The following is a 22,284-nucleotide window of genomic DNA, read 5'->3' on the forward strand; positions in this document are numbered from 1 at the left end:
TGAGATATGGGGAGTAATATATCGTAGATACTACAATTATTGTCAACTTGGCCCTCCCAAAATGTCAAATGAAACCTTACAATGACAATACTAACATTCTTCAAGTTCAGATTGCACAAATCCTTTACTTTCCCTGCAATATAATGTTGATTGTTGGATGTTGGCAATGCCATGTATCATATTCATGTAGTAGTATTCTTTCTTGGAAATTCATTAGTTCATATATTTATAAAGCATGTAACCTTGCATTGTTGTTCAGTTTGGGTACATATATTACTTGGGGTGAAAATGGAAAGATATTGAAAGTGTTGTGAGAGTGGCATTTGTTCAGAGTCGGGCTGTCGATAGAGAGGGGGAGTTGACACCCCAATTAATTAATAGATTGAGTTGTCAAAAAGTAAGTGTAGTCGGCAAAATCATGTGCTTGTCGGCAAATTACAATGTTTTGATATATTTGCTATGTATGTGAAATTTATGTGCATTCCTGGATGTGCATGTGTGATGTTGTATTGCAAAATAGCAACTTGGTTAAAAAAGAAATTGCTGTTGAATTGTTTTTTGTCCCCCATTCCAACTGACTACTGTAATACTAAAGGAGTAGGCCCCGATATAAGAAGTATTGTTTTTGCCATTTGCACCTTAAAATAATTTAGCATGTAATATGGATCATGGATGAACTCGTGTAAATTAAATTGAGTGAATCAGTTTCGTGATACCAACAAAACTAATACATGCTGTGCCATTTCCACATATCTGTTATTTTTCAAATTATGATCTATTTTGTGAATGATGTGGTCATAAATAATTTATAATAAATTCTTCACGGACTTATACCGGGTATTTCTGCCAAATATGTATTGATCACATATCTTAATTTGCACGTCGGTTCATCCTTTTCATGTAGTGGCCATCGGTGGCGTATTTCTTAACCCGTAGTGGTACAAGCCCAGCATCGTTGTGTAATGCAATCCTATCCAACTGCACAGTGACCTTTCAATCTATGGAATTGGACTGCCAGAATTCTCTTACTGATGGGAGATAGGTTTTGTCTTGTCAAAGAATATGAGTGTTGGCATGATGCTGCATCGTGCTCCACTCAATACATATTGTATTTTTGTAGAAATAATAACAACTTGAAGATCCACATAGTGTTGTATTGGATTAGAATATACACTGTTTATACAGTACTCTTTAATTTAATAATTTCATCGTACAATTGATACGGCATTTTTACTTGTATGATAATTATATAATTTATCTACTCAGAAGCCACCTTTGTTGCTAAAAAGCATTGAAGTATAGGGCATTTTAATTTTGATCGCAAAAATTGGTGCGTTTTTTAGCTGACTTGCCTAAAACTGAATCAACAATTTTTTCGTACAGCAGAATTGCTATGCAAATTTTAATTTGTGTAGCAATGAATATTACAAAGTTTGCATAGCATGTTTGTTGTACTCCAAGTTGATGTTGTTGAATCATGGTTTGCAACAGCAATATCAGGTATTGGCACGGTGTGGGGGTTCCAAATTTGGCATATTTACACGGGGTTATTGGTTAAATTCCACCTCCGAACCACTGACATAGCCACTGTCCTCATCAGTAGAGCTGACATTTCCGGGATTAACATTATCTTCCGCATCAGCTCAGCAAAAAGTGGAAATACATTTTGTGTAGGAATTTTGTGATGTATGGAAAAAGATGTTGCACTTGTCAGTGAATACCAGATCTACAGTCCTTGGGCATGGCCGGGGCTGGAACCTGGCACCCCAGTGGTGCAAGGCTAGAGAACAACCGCTGCGCCAACTCGCTCTCCCGCCTAATTTTTAACTCTCTTTCAGCCTAATCGGTTATAAGATGTTCATACATTGAAGAAATTAAGATTCATGGATCTACATGTAGGCGTAATCTTGGGTAGATGCATTGCTGCTGTTGGGGAGACTGGAGAGCCCAATGGAAAAAGTGCTTTCATCAACATTGAACTGGGGGGAGAGGGGTGGCGATTTACAATTAGTATGCCAGAGTGTGCCAACATTGAATTTGTTGATTGTAGATCCTATCTTGGCCTGGTGGATGAGGATTTAAAAATAAAATAAATCTATTAGATTTGGAAGTTGAATTTTTTAAAATTTATGTACCAGTACTTGGGAAGTGAGTGTTGATGTTAAAACTATATTATAGACACTTAATGTTCATATTGAAAGTTACTAGTTTCAGAACTTGAGGGCTTATGGATTTAAAACTTTTAATAGCTTGCACCAAAATATCTTGGCTTTGAACACTCATCCAAATGTTGAAGGTGTGCCTTTGATTTCGATAGTGCTCAGGACTTGAAAGTATTTTGTGGTTTTAATCTGTTTGCAATGAAAGGTACTTGTGAGTATACAATGTACATGCACCCATTGCCAACCTTATTACCATAATCTCTACCAAGAATGAATGAAATCAATGAACTGAGAGAAAAGTCTGTGGGAATGAGTAGAATAAGAAAGGTCATAGGTCACAGCTGAGTAGTTGTGTTTGCCTGGTTTGTGTAGTCTGCTAGCCAACTGCTGTGTTTAGGTTTTCAGAGGACATGGTGTGGGTATACAGGGGTTTCTAAATTAATGCTGCAATTTGGGGTAATTTGCACAGATTTCTGACTTTTACCATAATTCTTTTGCCATTTCTGAACTCTACTAGTCATACTAAATCAATGGTTTAGGAGAGAAATCAGGAATGGAGTGCAATTAAAGGACTGGGTTGACTCAATTAAAGGACTGGGTTGACTCCTCCAACTGGAGGAGCCTGCTTGCAACCGTGGAGCTCCACATTTGGAGATAACCTCAAAAACAAGATCTTTGATCCATAGAGGGGGGTATAACACCTACCATTTACTGAGTTGAGATTTGCTTTCAGATTTGTGTGAAAAAATCTCCCCAGGTTGGAATGTGGGTGTGTCCCGGGGGGTGTGTGAATCTCCCCATTTGGAATTCACACACACACCCCACACTTTTGTGTATGTGCGTAAATAAGGTTGCAACTGTGGACCAGCAAATTCGGCACATCTGCAACTGAGGAAGTTAAGTTGCTAGAATCAGGCAAAATACAAAGTATTTTGCTGTGAATGTCTGTTTGTTGTGTGTGTGGGTCTACCCTTTGAACCTGGCTACATGTAAAAAGTGTGAGTGTGTCTGGTGGGTGCCCGGGTGGGTGTCCTCAGTTTAGCGGTAAATTTAGGTCCATGATTGGTTTGGTATTTTCTGGTTAGAAAAGATCCACAGGTGCAGTTCTTTACAAATAGGGGAGTATGAAACATGTCATTGGGGTGGGGTGGGGGTGCAGTGAATGTGTTGATTTTTAATTTCAGTACCTTACTTGGGACAACATTTTAGTGAGTCCCCCCAATTTGAAGTTAACAGTTGTGGCAACTCTGTAGTTGTACCCTCCCCCAATCATGGAGGCTGCGAAGCAGATCATGCAGGAAGTAGTTGCGTGGGAGGTTACTAAAACATATACACCTATCCGACTTCGCCATTACTGCGGTGTCCCCGATGTAAAACTGCGGTGTCCCGAGGTCGGGGGTTCCATCCATTATTTATTGTGTGCTATACAGAATTGTACCCGGGAATTGTACACAACAGTGATATTCAATACACAATCATGAGTATTGAATTACGAATTAAATCTCCCGCTCTGGTACATCTGTGTTGCCGTCAATAGAGGGCCAAATACAGTAAACGCTTCTCGGATTGGTGTATATTTGGATAAAACCACACAATTATCTGAAAGAACAAAAATAAGTACCTTTTCAAATGAATGCCTGTAAATAAGGCCACAAAAAGAAAATTGTTTGATTGGCGTAACGTAAAATTATGGTAGGTAGGTCGGGATTTTTTTATACTTTTAAAGCTGTAAATTGTGTTTGATAAGGGCCTTGGAACTTTTTTTTTACTTAAAAAAAAAAAATTAATAAATAAATAATTTTTTTGCAAAAAAAAAAAACAAAACAAAACAAACTCTTGGGACAGGCCTAACAAAAATTTTTTTTTTGTGGCCTAATCAGATAGATTCTATGTTCCAGGGAACAAACGAAAATTTTGATGACATCCTATTTCCAAAATTCTTTGTGGGGGGGGGGGGAGTCAAAAAGTCTGATTACGTTTGTAAAAAAATAGTTAAAGTATCAGTCAAAGTCAGGAAGCGAAGGGGTCAGCTTGAGCTTCCTAATGCATGGACTTTTATTTATAGGATGTCATTGAATTTTTGGTTTGTTCCCTAATGCAAGACATATCGTTATAATGCTGTGTTAAAATAGTGTTATCTAGATGTTCTGTGCTTTAATAGATATTTTTCTCCTGAAAATTTTTATACAACTAAAAAATTGAATGTACATAACATACTCTTTTGATAATGAGTGTTAAATGTAGTTGGAACGCTCCCTTTTCATACTTGATTTAAAAAAACAGAGGTCTTATACTCTTGATCAAGATTATTCTAAACAGACTTCAGTAGCAAATTGGGCCCTGTCTAGCAGCAAATTAAATGCATGCAGATATACTAGTATCCCATCATGCCCTTCACTTCATGGGATGAAACAAAAAATATCACTTTCTGGGAGACACATTAAAAAAATCGTTCTACAAATCATCTTGGGATAAGATGTATTCTCACTAAAAGATGGCACATTCACAATGTGCAAAGTGGATTTAAAACCTGTGCATTTCTGCATGTAGCAGGGATCGTCGCGGTATAACTGGAAATTGGTGACCCCAAACGTTGCAACAAGGGAAATCCTGCTTAAACAGTCAGGATTGAATCTAAAAATAAACAAAGGAAGACGTACATCCATTTTTGTTTGCAAACCCACAATATCTGACTTATTAATAATGTGTACACTAATATGATGCTACTAGGATTTTTGTTCTTGTAAATTATGTAATAAATGAAAACAGGAGAATATTAATTTTTATGTGCGGTTGCATTTTTAAAGGCAAGATACAAAATTAGTTTATAAGAGCATCATGTATTTGAGAAACAATCTGGTACATTTATTACAGCAAGTATTGTGTTTAGAGCAGAGGGTACTTTGCAAGGTTTCTGTATTCATAAAAGGTCAAATTGCATTTTCTTTTCTGTTTTCAAAAAAATTCCTTACATTCACCAATTCTAGAGAATTTTGACAACTTTCTAGAAATACTCTACTAAGATTTGAAGATCCTTGGGTCCTATCCTGCGACATTTTATAAGTTGTAAGCATTTGTAAGTTTGTAAAACACTATGAACCACAATGGCCTCATCTCAAAGACATAGTTCAATAACCTCAATTAAACAATTATACTGCAACATTTGACCTCAAGTTGCAGAGTATGAGTTTTGGTACCCAAATTTTCAAAGGTCATTCAATAAATGTACAAATGTATTGGGGTTAAAGAACTGTGCCCCTGATAGATGAGCATGTTGTGGATGCTAGTGAAAGTTTGGGATTGGGTGTTCTAGGATTTGACTAATTGATTTGATATTGGTTGGATTAGGATCAGGGATAAGTCTTAAAGGAGTATTTCGTGATCCTAGCATCCTTTTTTAATGACATTTTTCAGTAGATATACACGAAAAAAGCTTATACCCAAAATTACAGTTGATTCCGATATTGCGCTAGCGAGTTATGCATGATTATGTGGATTACACTGCTCCATAGACAATACGCTGTAATTTCGTTCTGGTGCACCAGAACGAAATTCAAATTTCATGATATCTTGGCTTAACAAATTAATCTGCAAAAGATATTTTGTACATAAACATTATGTAGCCAGAGGTTTCCAGTGATATAAAAATCTCAACTTTTTTTGAGAAAAGTGGGGGGATGAGCCTGTGGATCACGAAATGCCCCTTTAAGATTAGATACGGTACAGGGTAACAGGGTTGTGTTTTCTCTGGGATTTCCAGCTTGGTAGTTGTGTCCCAAAATTGGCCCAATGAGGTACCAAAAAAATGAAAATTTTTCTTACATTATTTTCTTTGAGCCAATTTATCCACATACTGGACCAAGCATCATAATACATCTGTAGAAGAAACACTGGTGTAGCTGTAGAGAGTTATTCCATCCAAGCTTTATTAGTGTGGTAAAAATTCTTGGATCTCAAATTTTGATCTAAAAATAGTGCACCTTAAATCAATTTTGATTGTATAAAGAGGATACTTTATAGCCTGTAGAATTAAAAGATGAATTTTAAGTACGATTTGATGTATTCCACCTACACATCTTACCAAATCAAGAATCAAATGATAGTTCATTATTATTGCGAAAGTTATGTGTAGGATGTTGATGTTTGAGGTAGTTTCGTCGCCATAAGATGAATTAATCACGTCAGACAAGTGCAGTAGAGCGTCATAGGTAAATCAGGAGGGTGATTTTTACACAGTTCCAACTAATACTAGGCCATGCAAGCAATCTATAGAATACACATGAATATTCAATAGAGTCGCATGCAGGCTCGCTTACAGGACTACGTAATGTTTCGTGCGTAGGGGTTTGTTTGCATGCGTAGAGCATAGATCCATGGCTTTCCAAGTTGAATAAAAGTGTGATTATTAATTGAGGAAATTTCTTATTTGACATGAGATTTGGCTGTAACTAAAGAAGTTGAGATAAAATGAAACTTATAAATAATGGATTGTGTGGACTGGTGACAAAGATCAGTAAATAGTTGGAAGTAAAAAACCCTGTTCTACAGAGAGAGAGAAATGAGAAAAACAGAAGAAGGGAAGAAGAAATTTTAGGAAGATAGAAATTAAGAGAAGAAGGAACAGTTGCTTTTATATCAAAAGTAAATCCATGGCAGCAAAATTGTGTATGTATCTTGCTTCACTCAAAGATTCTAAAAGATTCGTTGTAGAGACGATCTTTATATATTCGTAAAGTTTCATGTCAAAATGTAAATTTTGTCCCAATTTTGACCTCAGTTTGTCTCTTGATGCCATTTTCATCTCTGGTCGCTGCATTTAAATAAATTCGTCTCTGGTCGCCACTTTTAAATCAACATCAGTGCCGCCGAGAGCTGTTTATGGGCCCGGGGGTTAAATGAATGCCAGGGCCCCCTTTTATACGGCCCCCTGAAGTCTCTTTTCTTTGCTCTTAAGGGTCCCTAAAGGTATGTTTTCTTTATTTTTATGGGCCCCCTAGGACCCTGGGCCTGGGGGTAACGCACCCCTTTAACACCCCCTTGTCGGCGGCACTGATCAACATAAATGGCCACATGGTAGCGCCCTAACTTAAATTAAGCCCAAATGGTTTAGTGTATGTTTATGATTCTTAGTAATTAAATGGGAAAATTAGCGCCCAGTTAAAATGACTTAAACTCCCAGGGCGGTTAATGGAACAAAAACGGAAGATTTTACTTGTAAAAATCACAAATTAAAAAAAAAAAATCAGTTGAATGTCAAAAAACTCATTTGGACCCAAAATATGTGATTTGCGCCGCAAATAATGCAATTGCGTATTTGTAGCAGCCCTAACAATCCCTAATGCAATATGTATATCAACTGGTTATAAGGTTTAGTGCTCACATTCATATCGCTTGCCACACATACGTACATGTATGGTGAATGTTATGACTGGGAAGCCCTATCAGCGTGTAATCCAGGATTTAAGGCTCACATTTCTGATCCAGGTTGATTATTGCTTAGCTCTGATAGCTCAAGTGTCTATCTGTGGGCTAGCAATTGGCACATTTTGTATCCAGGGATGGCTTGTGAAATGATGTGAGTGTGATGATGCCATCTTGTTGTAGATAATGATATCAATTTATTTAGCCGAACAATTTTTTATTTTGGGGGCTTCCTTGACCTACTTGAGCTAAAAGAATAATCAATTATTATTTTAAAACAGGAAAAATATTCAAAATGAAATATTTAGCAAATTATACTAATTAAGACCTTCAGAAAAAAACCAAATTGTAATATTATTTTTTATATATTGGCATAATAAGATGAAAAACCCCTGTTTTTCCAGCAAAGTGGCAACCTCGTACATTATACTAAGTAGTCAGTCAAACATTAAAAGTAGCACAGAATGCTCATAAACAGTAACTTCTAGTGAATAATTTAACATATTTTTTTGTCTCATCAAGTCCTTAAAATGAAAAAGTTGTGAATTTGATATCTACATGCCATATTTCAGTAAATGTGCTAGTGAGCAATGAAAACCCATGGCTTTAATTTCTTAATATTTGTTTCTTTTTTGCCAAGCAGTAAACACTGCAGTTAAAACCACTGTTTTTTCCACCTGCAGCAAAAACCTGCAAATACGTCTGAGATATGTTTCATTTAGATGAAGCGTGGTGAATTGTGGTAACCACACCGGTTGTGTATGCATTAGATCCTATGGGACATTGTTGCTTCTCATATATCAAAACCACAAGAGCAATATAAATGTATTGTTTTAATGGTGGGCTTCAATGTAAGTTAGGAAACAGAACATGAAAAAATTGGATCATGCCCCTTAATATTTCCAATCCCGGTGTTGTCACTTAACATTGACTATGTGTACGCATGATCGTTCCCAATTTCGCGAAAAAAGGGGTTATTTTTAAACTATGTTCGCGAACATTTTATGTTTGGTGACCGGCAAGCTAGAGGTTTTTCTTGAAAATATCTAAAGATGGTTTGAGTGAGGAAATTCGTGGCAAATGCCAGAGTTCGTAATTTTTGTCAGTCAGTTTATGTATTGGTCACATTCAAGCTTTATTTTGCAAAAAAAAAAAAAAAAATGGGAGGAAAGATTACATTGTTGATAACTGTATCATAAAAACACATGATGCATCCTATTGGATGTATTTGTATATATTTTTCTGTTATTTTCCTCATTTATATATTAAAAGGACAACGGAGTAAAACAATGAATCAGAACAAGTGTTTTTGTGTGTGTTCTTGAAATGTTAAAAAAGGGATACTTTTGTAAAAGTGTACTTGAAATGCAAAAAATAGGGGTATTTCTTAAGGCTAATTTGTACGCGTTTTCATGTAATATAGGGGTAAAAAATGACGAAAATGTTCTTGAAACCGCGCAAAATAGGGGGGTATTTTTGACTTAGGGAACGATCATGTGTTACGCCTTTGAATGTTAAGTGACAACACCAGGTTTCCAATATACCTGTGCCCTGCTTTTAATGAGCCAATGAAGAAACTGCATCTGAGCATATCGGGGCTTAAAACATTTTATAAAACATGTGCAAAATGTGCACATTACATATTGCTCAGTGGTACATGTGGTATTGATTATATACTTCATTGTTGTTAAATACTTGCATTGAATGTAGGTAGATCAATAATTGCACATTATGTATGTAAGTATGTATATTATTTATAGATTTCTAACAGATTTTTTTGACACCACATACTGGAATTCAGACCTGCAAAACACTTGCATGTAATGTTTGTCCAAAACAAATGACAGAATAATTTTTTATCATGAATGCATGAATGTAAGAATTGTTGTGCTTTTCGCTAAGAAAGATAAGTTGGCATATTCTTGTGCCATTTTGTTAAAGGGCCATTGAGTGAGGGCACCGATGCAGTGGGGTAGCCAGGGGGGGGGCAGCTGTCCCTCGTGGAACATATTGCATCCCCACTTGCCCCCCTGTGGCATGCTGGCCACCAAATGTTTTAAAGTTTAAATACATTTTTAAATGGGAGCTCCCATTGGTGTAAAGATTTGTATGCCATAATTTCAGGAATTGTTGTTTTTAGATGTTCTGTCTACAATACATGTAGGTCTTAAAACTGTTACAACCCAAGAGCTACAAGGCCTGAAGCAGCCCCCTGGACCCCCGTCCGTTACACACGATACTTGGGTCACTACGCTCCCTACGCTCCTTACGCTCGCAATTGAAGTATTATTTTTCACAAGCTATTTGCTTAACTGTATGATAGAAAGAGATTATCACAGAATTTTTGAGCCTACGCACTAAGTAAATGGAAAAGAATCTAAAAGATCTATTCGTAAAATGCTAATGCCAGAATCCAATTATCCAAATTGATTATCGCAAGGTGGAACAAATTGCTACTCCTGAACACACACCACTATGGATCACAATGGCCTCATCCCAATGACATAGTTCAATAACCTCTATCAAACAATAACAGTGCAAAATTTGACCTCAAGTTGCAGAGTATGAGTTTTTGTACCCAAATTTTCAAAGGTCATTCAATGAATGTGCAAATGTATTGGGGTTATTGAATTGTGCCCTGATAGATGAGCATGTTGTGGATCCTATTGCACGCCTTTTAATGTACCTCTGCACATACACCCCAACACACATATCGTGCTGAACACTTCAGAGAAATCTGTGAAGTCTGAAATCGACAAACGTTTCCTCACAATTGATCACTTGAGTAGTGATTGTCATGTTATTAGGACACTTAAGTTGTCCATTTCAATTATAACCCAAAGTCCAGTGTGGCCGTGCAGCATGCAACCGTGTTACAGTGCATCGCGGCTAATTATTTTTCCAGCTAATTTGTGGCAATCACTTAGCAAATGTTGCTGTTTAGTCCAGCTTGTAATTGAGTCAATTGGGGGGACTCTTAATGCCCGTATAATAACATCCTCGTAAGTCCGATATTTGTCATCTCCGCATCAGCATCTCATTCATCTTGCTTAATTACAATGTCAGTGACATGCATGCCACAAGCGTTTGCTTGCGATGCTCGGCGCGGAGAGGGTTTTATTTTAGTCGGTTCATCGTAGCGAGTGGAGGTTAACTTGGCTGTATGGGACGTGTGTATTGTACCAATATGACCTGCTTATATGCCTGCAGGGCCCACACCTGTACATGTATTGTGTACAACATGCATTGGCAAAGTGTTGAGTTTACCACATATTTTACTTGATGAAATACACACACCCCTTTCACCATCATTTTTGCAAACTTCTCTTTAAACATACATCATGCAAGATTAATAAATCGGTTATAAATTTATAAGAATTGTATGGATGAAACAACATAAGAATGGTATCATTTAAATAATAAATGGAATTCACACTTTCTTACATATTTTTTGTCATACCTACCTCATCAAGATTGATTAATTTCATGTGGGTATATGACAATTTGATGTATAAGCAATATTATTTCATATTTTCTTACGTACATGTACGAGTTAGATCTTCAGCATGCGCGTATTTTGCCCCCAGGGTAAAAGCGGGGGCGGCCAAAATGAAGGGGCGGCGGAAGAAGAAGGGGTGGCAAAAAGTATTAGTAAAGAAAAAAGGGCGGAAAATTTTGATAAGTATAAAAAAAATTGTACTCTACATCAAAATGTGTTGCTTTTAGGGCGCTAGCGCTTATAATCCTTTTTTTTTTTTTTTTTTTGCTCTTATCAAGCGACCGAAAAAAAAAAAATGGGGTCACCCTTTTTGGGCTGTTGAGGAAGGCGCGGCAAAATTGAATTTCCTTCAGCCCCCCCGGGGTAGGAGCGGCCACGGTACGCCACTGTTCAGGTGAAAATGAATAATTTTAGCTAAATAAGGTTGTAGGTAAGATGGTTGAAAGGACATTTCATGAAATTTGCAAAGCTTATGTACGGTACTTAAAATAATAATTATTATATACCTCATTTAAAACCAAAGTTTTCCCCCAGAACAAGTTGTTAGGTGAAAAATGTACCCTTTGAACTAATTTACTTAATATATCACCTAAAAAGGTTTGAAATTATGTGTCAAGTGTTAATCTATTTGTTTTATGGAAATCAATTTCAACCTGTCCTTTAAATCTGTAAACTTGCCTAGTTGCCAAAACTGTTCCTTTAAAATTATTTTTTTAGTGGTGTATTTCTTGTTGAACTAAGGTTCATGGGATACATCATCTGAGACCGGGTGAATTTCAAAATAAAGAGAAATTTTCTTAAACTCCCTTTAATGCAGTGTGTTGGAAATTTCAACGGTCACAGAAAATGATAAAAGAATTTGTTATTGCATTTCAACATTCAAATGATTGGAAATTATTCATAAAAAAAGCAAGTTGTGTAATTAAAAAAATAACACAACTCAAATTTACCTTGACACAAGTCTACTCCACATCATTTGGAATTCAAGACATGTTTCATGCTTTACATGGCGTCAAGTATTAGTACGCTCGCTGACTATGCCGAGACTAGTGTCAAACTCGTATTCATATGTGTTTCCAAGGTGTGTAATTGGCACCCAATAGAATAGCTCCCTCACCCTACGAGAAAGGTAACATTACAAGCGCTCCGTAAATCCACTTGTCCGCGCCTCATGCGCAACACTTTTTAAAATATAAGTGTTAAATACTAATAATCTATAGTTTGTTCTCTTTGTGTTTACTTCTATCATACACAGGACCTGGAATCAAGTCTAGTCGAAGACAATAGTATAGTGATTGCGGATATTGTCGCTCGGTTGCTCCGTTACGCTCTTCAACGGACTGATATCAAGTAAGGATGTATTTTAAGGTTGATTTTTTCTCTCTCATCGTTCATAACCTTGGCAACAGAATTTCCAAGGGGCTTCTCCTTGAGTTTGTATAATATGTTTTTTCCATTTATAAGCAGACGACAGTCTTTCAAATACATACTGTAAAAGTGGACATTTTCGCGCTGCATTTATTTTTGCGCTTTACGCGTTCCAAGCTGCTACCACGAAAATAACAACGTGCGAATATATTCCTTTTGTGTATAAGCCAATGTAAGGAAAACACGAAAAATTAATCGTGCAAAAATTTCCACTTTGTCAATAGTGAGCTTGAAATGAATTGGGCTATTCTAGTTGAAATCCATACGCCCCTTGGAAGACATGACCTTAATCTTCTACCCGGGAGTGTGAATTTCGAATGGGGTTACCTCAATGGGTGACTCCATTTGAAACCTACCTCCCCTATGTGAAAGACTAAGGTCTTGTTTTCCAGAGGGGGTATATGGATTTCAACTGGAATAACCAATATTGTCTCTTTTCCAATGGCAATATTTCACAGTTCATTGATTTTTAAAAAACAACATTTAACAATCACAGCTCGAAGTATGTTCTTTTAATTGGCGGATTATGAGTTTTGTACCCGAAACATTCAAACATACTATGAATGTAAAACACATTGGAATTAAAAAACTTTATTCCTGACAGTTGAGAATGTTATTGTTTGAAATCCTAGGCATTTTATAATTTTAAGCTTTCTTTATCCCACAAGCAGATCATTATACTTTTTTCAACCTAGTTTAAGTGGCAAAAATTCCGCTAAAAATTGTTATTGCGTGCATCAAAGTACCAACTAGCCTTGCCATCAGGGGTCGCGCTAACCTGCGTTTCTGCGCGTACAGCGCATATTTTGAAGTTTGAGCGCATATATTCATTTTTGCATACCAGTTCAGGGGTTTTCATGCGCGCAGAAAAATGAAAACATGTGAAAGAAAATAAAAGCTTCGATCTCCAATATTTACGGCCCGTCCAGAAATTATGTAACATAAAATGCAGTGTAACATAAATGTTCAAGTGAAGTCGCGTAGCATTGTAACATAAATTAAAAATAGAAATAAAATACACACCGCCGGCATATTTACACAGATTGCGATCATGTCTAGAATCACTGCTGATGAGTTATTGCAGTACTGAATGATGACACGTACGTGAGTTGGTAATTTCTAATTCTAGGGATCGGAAAGAAATGCTTGGCAGGTGGTGTGTAGAGATATGTCATCGATGAAATACGATGCAATGATATCGGCCGTAGAAGAAAAAAATGACAAAAATTTGCCCTTGAATTATGTTTTATAGTCAAAATACTCCAGGAATTCAGTAAATATCATGATATTTGACCTAAACTTGAACTCATTTGCAATGAAATGTAATTTTTTATTGAGTAAAGCATAGCTTCCATGTGCTTGCAATGGTGTTGAATTCTGCACTTTGCCGACATGGCCGAAGTTGAACTGCGTTTTATGGAATTCGGCGAACTTTTATGGCATAAAGCAACACTTTTACTAGAGTACACTGCTTGGGAACTTTCTTAAAAAGTGCGATCGTTGGTTAATAGCGAGAATCGCGGCATGAAAAGCGTGAGATTGTGTTTTTTGCCGGGCCTTGCTTAACTATGGTACAGGTAACACATCATTTTTCATTGTAACCAAAATCACAAAATCTGATACTGATATATTAAAGCGGTACATTCAATACTTGACAGATTAGAGAACCCCTCATTTTAGGATTTGGCGCATATTTTAACACTTTCAGGGGTTCAGGGTTCTGAGAACCCTGGTTTTAAAACCTAGTGCTACCCCTGCTTGCCATAATGTTAATTAAAGCATTTGCCAGTCACACATTATGCAAAGCGGACTTGGCTTTGGTGCTGCACCCAACTGGGTATACTCTCAATCTCGTATGAATCCACAATATTATGAGTTTGCCACTTACAGGTTGAACGAAGTATATAATTTGTCACTTCTCTGTTGGCAAATGAGATGGGCAAGATGTATGCAGTAGTTACCCTGCTGTCCATTTATGAATGCGAGACTTGTAAGTAAATTTTAACTACAAGGCACTTGATAGACAAACTTGAATGGTCATAGACTTTGCAAAAAATATATTTAACCCCATGAGAACTACCTGCCGATTGGCCAAAAAGAAGTTTTCATTATCAATCAGCAACATTGTTAGAATAATTTCACCATGCAAAAAAATTGAGGTGAATTATAATTTGCAAAGCTCCATTCTGATTGGTGATTAAAGTGAAGATATCATTTAATTGGCCAATCAGAGGCAATGTTAGATCGGCAGGTAGTGCTTCGGGGGTTAAAACATCCTGGCCAAGTTGCAGTACTGGTGGATGCAGGATTGATGTTAAACCTGCATTTACGGTTCCACTATCAACAAATGGACCCTTAAAAGTTAAGTTAACTTCTCATTAGTGTAGTAAAAAGTCTGTGGACCCCTTCCCAAAGTCTTTGGACCTCTCTCAACGAAAGTGGTAAGGGTGGACATTGCCAGGGTTCTTCATGTTGTGATATTACGGCAAAATTTATCGCAATATCGATCATATCGCGATGAATTTTATAACCAGGAAACTTGAATGCTCTGCATGTTTGGCCTGATTTTCACTCAGTTTTCGACAAAACTAATAATTGAAATAATATTAAATGGAGTCATGGAAGGAATTTGGTACATTGCAAGTGGTTCATTATATTTAGAAAGGTCGAATCTGACTACAAATTTGAATGTTAATATTGCCAAATTGGCAACTTTATTCAGCTTTCATTTGAGAGTTGTTGAGTCTATAGTTTATTGTGTGGTCATCGATGAAGCAGTGAGAATTATCGTATCGCGATAATTAATATTTTCTCACAATATTGTCACGATATTACACACCCTTACTAAGTGGCGAAGGCCAATGCTCCCCGTGGCAGGCTGGTTGTGATCCATAGCAAGTGGCCAAATCATTTTTTCAAAGGCAAGTTGATCGAAGTGATCATGCTTTGTAGATTATTAGCAGTAGTTAATGCAACCTGTCAAGTACTGCATACAGTGAAATATTTCATGGTACAGAGCCCTCATACTACTGAACTATTCACAGCCAAATTCCTGTGGGTTAACTTTGACTTTGCCATGTACACTCCCATGTTGTTACGGTGGAGTAACTTGTTGGGAAGGTCTAGATCAGTTCTATTATTCATTAGTGTACCCTATAAAATAAGATCTCAAGTATTTTCAGATTGCCACTTGCTTGACTATGAAAAGATTGGTACCAGTTTACTGCAGAGGTGAACATATCTGGGGCTCCTTGTATAGGATGTGCTAAAAGATGAGTGCACTTTGGGTGGTTTGGCTTGGGTACTGTATAAGTGGCAATTTTCACTAGGGTTTTATTTTTGCATACGGTATTTAGTGAATGGAGTTCCGTCTGTGAAATTAACACTTTACGAAAATATGTATAGGACTTGTAAGATTTAATGAAAATAAGAAATTCCTTAAAGTTTCTCTTAATCCAATTTGCGAAAATAACTGGACGAGGACTACATGATTACTTTAACCAGTACGGTACTCATAATGCTCTATGCTAGAGGAATTTGGCTATGCAGTTGCCATCACCATTCACCATAGCAACTGTAATTAACATAACATAATCTCTGGTACTTCCAACTTTTACAGCAATGTAGCATTAGAAAAAAAAAGTTGACAGAAATATTTCACTACAAACTCATTGGATATCAAATACAAATACCTAAGATTCCATCAGAGACTGCAGAAATTATATTTTCATTTACCAATCTAGCTTACCAGTATAAGTTTTTGGAAGCCAACAATTAAATTTTGAATTAACTAAAATAACAATTACATTACATTGTAATGTCACATAAAATGGACATTCAATTACTGTATTTAGTCAAATAAAGCGCCCGGCGTTACATTTTCCCAAGGGGGCGTTTATTCAAGGTCAATTTTAGAACGATAATTCCCGTTAAAATCATTAGGTAAACTAAAACACACGCTAAAATGACGAACTATGAACTAGAAACACTGACTTCTGGCTCACTTCCGGATATCTGATCCAGATTTTCGCCAATTATTGACGCTATTATGGACCATGTGCGCAACTTGGTAAGCTTACTACACAAGATAGCATGGAAATATCGGCATTTTTGAAACATCTTGGTTGAAAAAAGTGGTGGGGGTGTTTATTTGAGGGGGGGGGCGACTATTTGACGAAATACGGTAAGTCCAAGTTTTGATGGTGTAATATTCACCTTCATTGTCAGTCATGTTGGGTTTACTCTTATGATCTAAAACATGCTAACCTATAAGGGCACAGTTCGTTAACCCCAATGTGCTTATACATTCATAGAATGACCTTTGAATGTTCGGGGTATGAAATTGCAGTCCACAACTTCAGGTCAACTTTTGAACTATCATTCGCTAGTATGAACATAGACCCTATGGTATGAAGATCATTCTGCCATTAGAAATGAAGCCATTTTATACTCATATGGGTTTCCTGACATTTTATTTTCGTAACAAAATTGACATCTTGCCAGTTTTTTTTCTGGCACTTCAAAAAAGCAAGAGCATACCACCAGCCCTCTGCCACCAGCCATTCATAAACATCCCAAGTTTACAGTAACTTTACCAAGTTAAATTTGTATTTTCTATGCCCCAAGTTATTGTAGAAATTAGCAATTCACAAGTCCGCCATCAAACCAAAAGCAGTATTGGAGAATAATGACACACTAATAGTGCACAGGCAATCCGGGACAATTGGAAACCCAAACTTTGCAAGCTCTGTAAGTTGGCTATACAATAATGTACATTGCCCGGGGCTAGGAGGTGCAGCTCAGCATTATTGTGTACTTTTTCTTTGATCGGCTGTGCCGTGTACAGGTCACCCGCATGTCGTCCTCATGCTTATAGTTTTCTTTTTCTCTCTTCGCTGATTTAGGTTTCTCTGTCATGACATCCTAGACATGCACTACATGGTGTACAGTATTTCAAAAGTGATAATCGTATAAATATATTTGGGAAATATCCACTTCCTTCAGTGAAGTGTTACAATTGAAATTAAAACTTCACAATAAATCACAGTTTGGCTATTAGGGTAATTTGCAGTTAGAGCTAATTTGAAAAGAATTTGATGAATTGTAAGCAACATATTACAAGCTGACATTTCTTGAAGTACACACAGCCGCATACATGCACATACAATGAAGTAAAAACTGAAGGGCATATGTCATGTTTTACTAGGAGAAAATGGAATGTATATACTGGCCTACAGGCTGTATATATCAGGGGTGGCCAATCTGCAGTCCATGGTCCAACTAAAGGATTTTTATTGTTGTGTGTTTCATTTGGTAAAACAAGATACTTACAATGTATTTTTAAGCTAAAAAAATTAGTGGGTGTTTTTTTTTGGAATCGGGAGGACCGGTAGGTGTTGTCTTTCGTTCAATCTACCGGTTCATTGTACCAGTGGTCATTCCATCCTTTTTTTAATTGTCTTGTTACACAGTGAATTTGAGTACATGATAACTGATGTGCTTAAAACAAAATGATGATTTACACACAAATGCACAGGAAATGGAAACATCCCCTGCCATCCCCACGCACATCCCCACCCCCACCCCCACATACACCTACACGTTTAGTCACACACTTACATACAATGTACATTAACTTTAAATGTACATATGCTGGAAAAAGAAATTAAGGAAAATACTATCATACTAAACTGGTGTAATAATTGAAATCATGCATGCATAGTGCTAAATATACCAATCTTGATGGTGCAACAAATAAAACCAAATAAATTAGTTCTGTGAATGAACTGAGATATTACTTGTTTCCATGACATTTATATGATTTAAGACCGCATTGTCACATCTAAAGATACATCTGCGAGAATGCCAAGGTCATTATGACTCTTGTCATGTTGCTAATTATGTATTAGCCAAAGACACTGACTATATTCATCAGATGTATATCTCACTGTATTGCAAGTTGTTTGCTTCATAATTTACATGAGCATATAAATGTGGAAGACTTGTGTTTTAATAAGAGAATTTGATTTTTGTGACATAAAAACCCCCCTGTTCTATGGTTGGGTGGGCAGACTTTTCAAGTAGGGTTGGTTGGTTGGGGATATACCGTAAAACCTCGTCTACAAGCATATATAGTGTTTTTAATGAAAGCTTAAATAATACGAGACAAGCGTAAATACACCTATACAAAAGATTGGTCTTACAATAATACTTGTTTGTATATGATTGGATCTGTAATTTATTTGCTCAAACTCCATAATGGCGCCTGGGATAATTCAGCTTTCAACAGAAGCACTCTATATATGCTTATAGACAAGGTTTTACGGTATTTGGTGTACAGTTCAATGTATTGAAGCATAGAATCGTGAATTTAAAAACAAGTGAAACCATTCATAATTGACAAAGTGCAAAAAATAACACACACACACAAAAATTCCACTTTCACAGTACATAAAAATCCCTGAATTCCATTTACATAACTGCATTTTTTTCTTCTTTCCCGTTTCCTGATATTTTTTTTATAATATAAATTACGGAGTAAAAGTCAACTTGTGGACCGTAGATTTGACTGATTCGTAGATATTTATTTGGCTATTCCATTTAAAATCCACACTACCCCTGTGGGCGATTTCGGAAATATCTGCCACAGGAGGGTATGAATTTCAAATGGAATGAGCACATAGGCAGCGCCATTTTGAATTTCATACACCCTGTGAGAAAAATTCAACCTGAATCTTCTGCTGAGGGAGGGCGAGTTTCTAATGGAGCTTCTAATGTGTAATTCCATTTGAAATTCATACTCCCCCTGTGGGAGATATTTCCAAAATCTTCCACAGGGGTAGTGTGGATTTTAAATGGAATAGCCCTCCTGCCTGATTAGCCTGTCAGCTCTTTGGTTTGTTTTCTTGGATGAATCCATCAAACATTACATAAAGGAGTATATTAAACAAATCTGCAATCAATGCAGCGTTAAGTTTGAAGCAATATTTGATGTCCTTGAAGCCCCTGTCTATAACAACAAGTTTTGCATCTCGTCTGCAGACGATTTGCCGCAGGTTGGGTTTTGAAATAAGCTTGACTAAAACATTTTAAGCAAGGTTGAGTTTCCTGTGCGCTCACCTCAAATGATTTGTGCAAGCATGTTGTGAAATCTGGGAGCCTTGAATCATATGGAAATAGAAAAAATTCAACATGGAGTAAAAAGTCTAAGTAACTTATCATGTATTGTATAGGCCTAAGTAGTTATTTTCGCGTATAGATATTTTCGCCATTTCCAACACAGAAGACTTATTTCTGTTGGTATTTTCATGAAATTCATGCATAATCAATGTTATCAGTGACAAAATTTCATATTTGTTGTTAGTGCGATATATTATGCAATGAAATTTGCGAAAATTACCCTAAGTGGTAATTTTGGCCCCTAATTGTAATTTGGGGGGGCAGGTTGTTCAGTTCCCGAATGGAGTCTGATTAGGAGTGTAAGGTGCGGGAGAAATCAGTCATTTAGGAAATGACTGATTTCCCGAATGACCAACAAAAGTGGGGGGCTGGGCCAGCCCCCTTTGTGCTACGCCATTGGTTAAATTAATGAGAAATTGTTGCTTTCTTGGAATAATAATATCTTGAAAATGTCAATAGAGGCTTAAATACAGCATAGCAAAGTATAATGTACTACATTTTAGAATATAACATAGATGAAACAATGTTTGATGATATTCAATGAAATTTTTCTCACATACATGTGCTGTGTGTGTAGCAGAACTGCAGATACAGTTTCAACTCAGCAACTCATAAATGAAGAAATGTTAAACCAGTGTTGTTGGAAAAACATGTTGAAGTGGGGGTTTATTAATAAAACAGGAGGTGACTGGGTCATCATCAGCCAGGGTCGGTCATAATTTGTGCGCGCACAGGGTAATCTCATGAACGTTATGGATAATGCATTGTATGTGTCACAGCATCGCGGCTCGTCGATCCGTCATGAATAATAATTGCATGTGTAAATCGGCATTATTTAGCATTGTGGTGGGATGGTGAGGATGCGACTCTACTGGTTATGTGTTGCACTACGATCATGCTCATCTGCCAGGACAAATGTCCTTATCTGTAATATGTTTGTCCACTGTATAATATGACCTTTAAATGTGTTGGGTACAAAAAACTCATACTCCCCAACTTGAGGTCATATTTTGAGATATGATTGTGGAATGGAGGTTTTATGAACTGTGTTACTGAGAATGAGGCAGTTTTGGTTGAAAGTGTTGGTCGGTTGGCAAGGAGAGGCAATGACATGCAGTAACTTGGCCCTTGGGCTCTCCATGAGATGAGATGGAAATAGGGGAGAGATCCTGGCAAAATTTGATATGGGGATATGCTTATAGTGGGAGATACAAGTAAATGTTTGTTTTTCTCTCTACTAAGTGTGATTCAAATGGGGGAGAGATACTGGCAAACTTTGTTCCTTTCAGTTTGATGAAAAAAGTGATTTTTGTTTGCAAGTTTGTCCAACTTGTCTGTTGGTCAGGGGCGTCGCTAGACCAATATGATTCGGGGGGTGTACAGTATGGTTTGCCGACGGAAATTTTTTGTAATTTGTTGACCCAAATTTTTTTTAGCCAGGACAGCGCTCAGAAATTTTTTTTAAAAATAGTAACTACTATACCATTCACAGTATGTCTATTACGTTACAACAACACAATTTCGTAACACATTAATCTGTTATATGGCTCTCACAATTTGCCGACAATCACACATAACTTTGACTACATTTGCCGACAGTCACATGGTTTTGCCGACAGCAGTCAAATTTTGCTGACAAAATTGTGTATTGGGGGTGTCACCCCCATTCCCCCCTCTAGCGACGGCCCTGCTGTTGGTGTTTTTTTATATTTTAATTTTCCCCTTTAATTTTAACTGGCAACCAACAAAAATATTTTCAAAATTGAACTAGGAATGTTAGTACTTCAAATAACATTCAATTATAATGTCGTACTATCTCTGCAAGACACCCCATGGCAACATTAACACCATCATTGCAATGTTTACTGCAAAACATTGAGTCATTTATACATGAAGTACAATCACAGCACTGGTTATTCACCAGACTATGTAGCAGAACAAGTTCCCCAAATTATTATTAGCATTGAATTCACAGTTTTGGCAAAAAAGCAAAAAAATTAATCGCTTCATTGATCGACTGTGCAAGTGTGAACATTAAGCAATTTACTGTGATCAGACAAGTGTTTGATTTTCAAATATGGTATACAATAGACGACCAACGGCAGCAATTGTGTTTAACTGACACTAGTTGACTGCAAGGCAAGCAGGCAGCAAGACAAATCGGAGTGAGAAGTGTAGTGGCAATAGGGTGATTTTTCCGGCTCGGCGCTCGTCCACAAACTGTGAATTGTGTTGTGTGTGTAGGGATGCTTTTCTTAGCCGCTTATTCTGTGGCATTCATGCGGAGCTGAGCCGGCAGTTTAGTGACTCGCTGACAACACAACTCGACTTTGAGACTTTCAACGTGGCTGTAGCCAGGGCTGATCCGCTAAACCACAAGCGCTCGATTTGAACACAAAATGGTGTCATTGGTGCTTTGCGTCGTCAAAGAAAGCGACCCCACACCTGGAGAGACGATAAACTTAAAGAAGGAATATAATTAGCCGGTGCATCAGTCTTCCAATGGTTGAGGAGGTTAAGCAGTTGTGTGGTGAATAGAGCGGGATTTGAAAATACGTAATGGTATGTCCTTTTAAACTGAGTAGGCGTAATATA

General features: G+C 37.0%; 1 protein-coding gene across 1 annotated transcript in view; it reads left to right on the plus strand.

Annotated features, from left to right (window-relative positions):
• LOC140137506 (uncharacterized) overlaps nt 1-22,284 on the plus strand; it is a 126,216-nt gene that overhangs the window by 15,493 nt on the left and 88,439 nt on the right. Inside the window, 1 exon segment of the mRNA XM_072159221.1 lies at nt 12,338-12,432. Within this exon segment, the coding sequence (XP_072015322.1) occupies nt 12,338-12,432 (95 nt within the window).

Source organism: Amphiura filiformis, chromosome 17 (assembly GCF_039555335.1).
Source record: "Amphiura filiformis chromosome 17, Afil_fr2py, whole genome shotgun sequence".
Taxonomy (NCBI): domain Eukaryota; kingdom Metazoa; phylum Echinodermata; class Ophiuroidea; order Amphilepidida; family Amphiuridae; genus Amphiura; species Amphiura filiformis.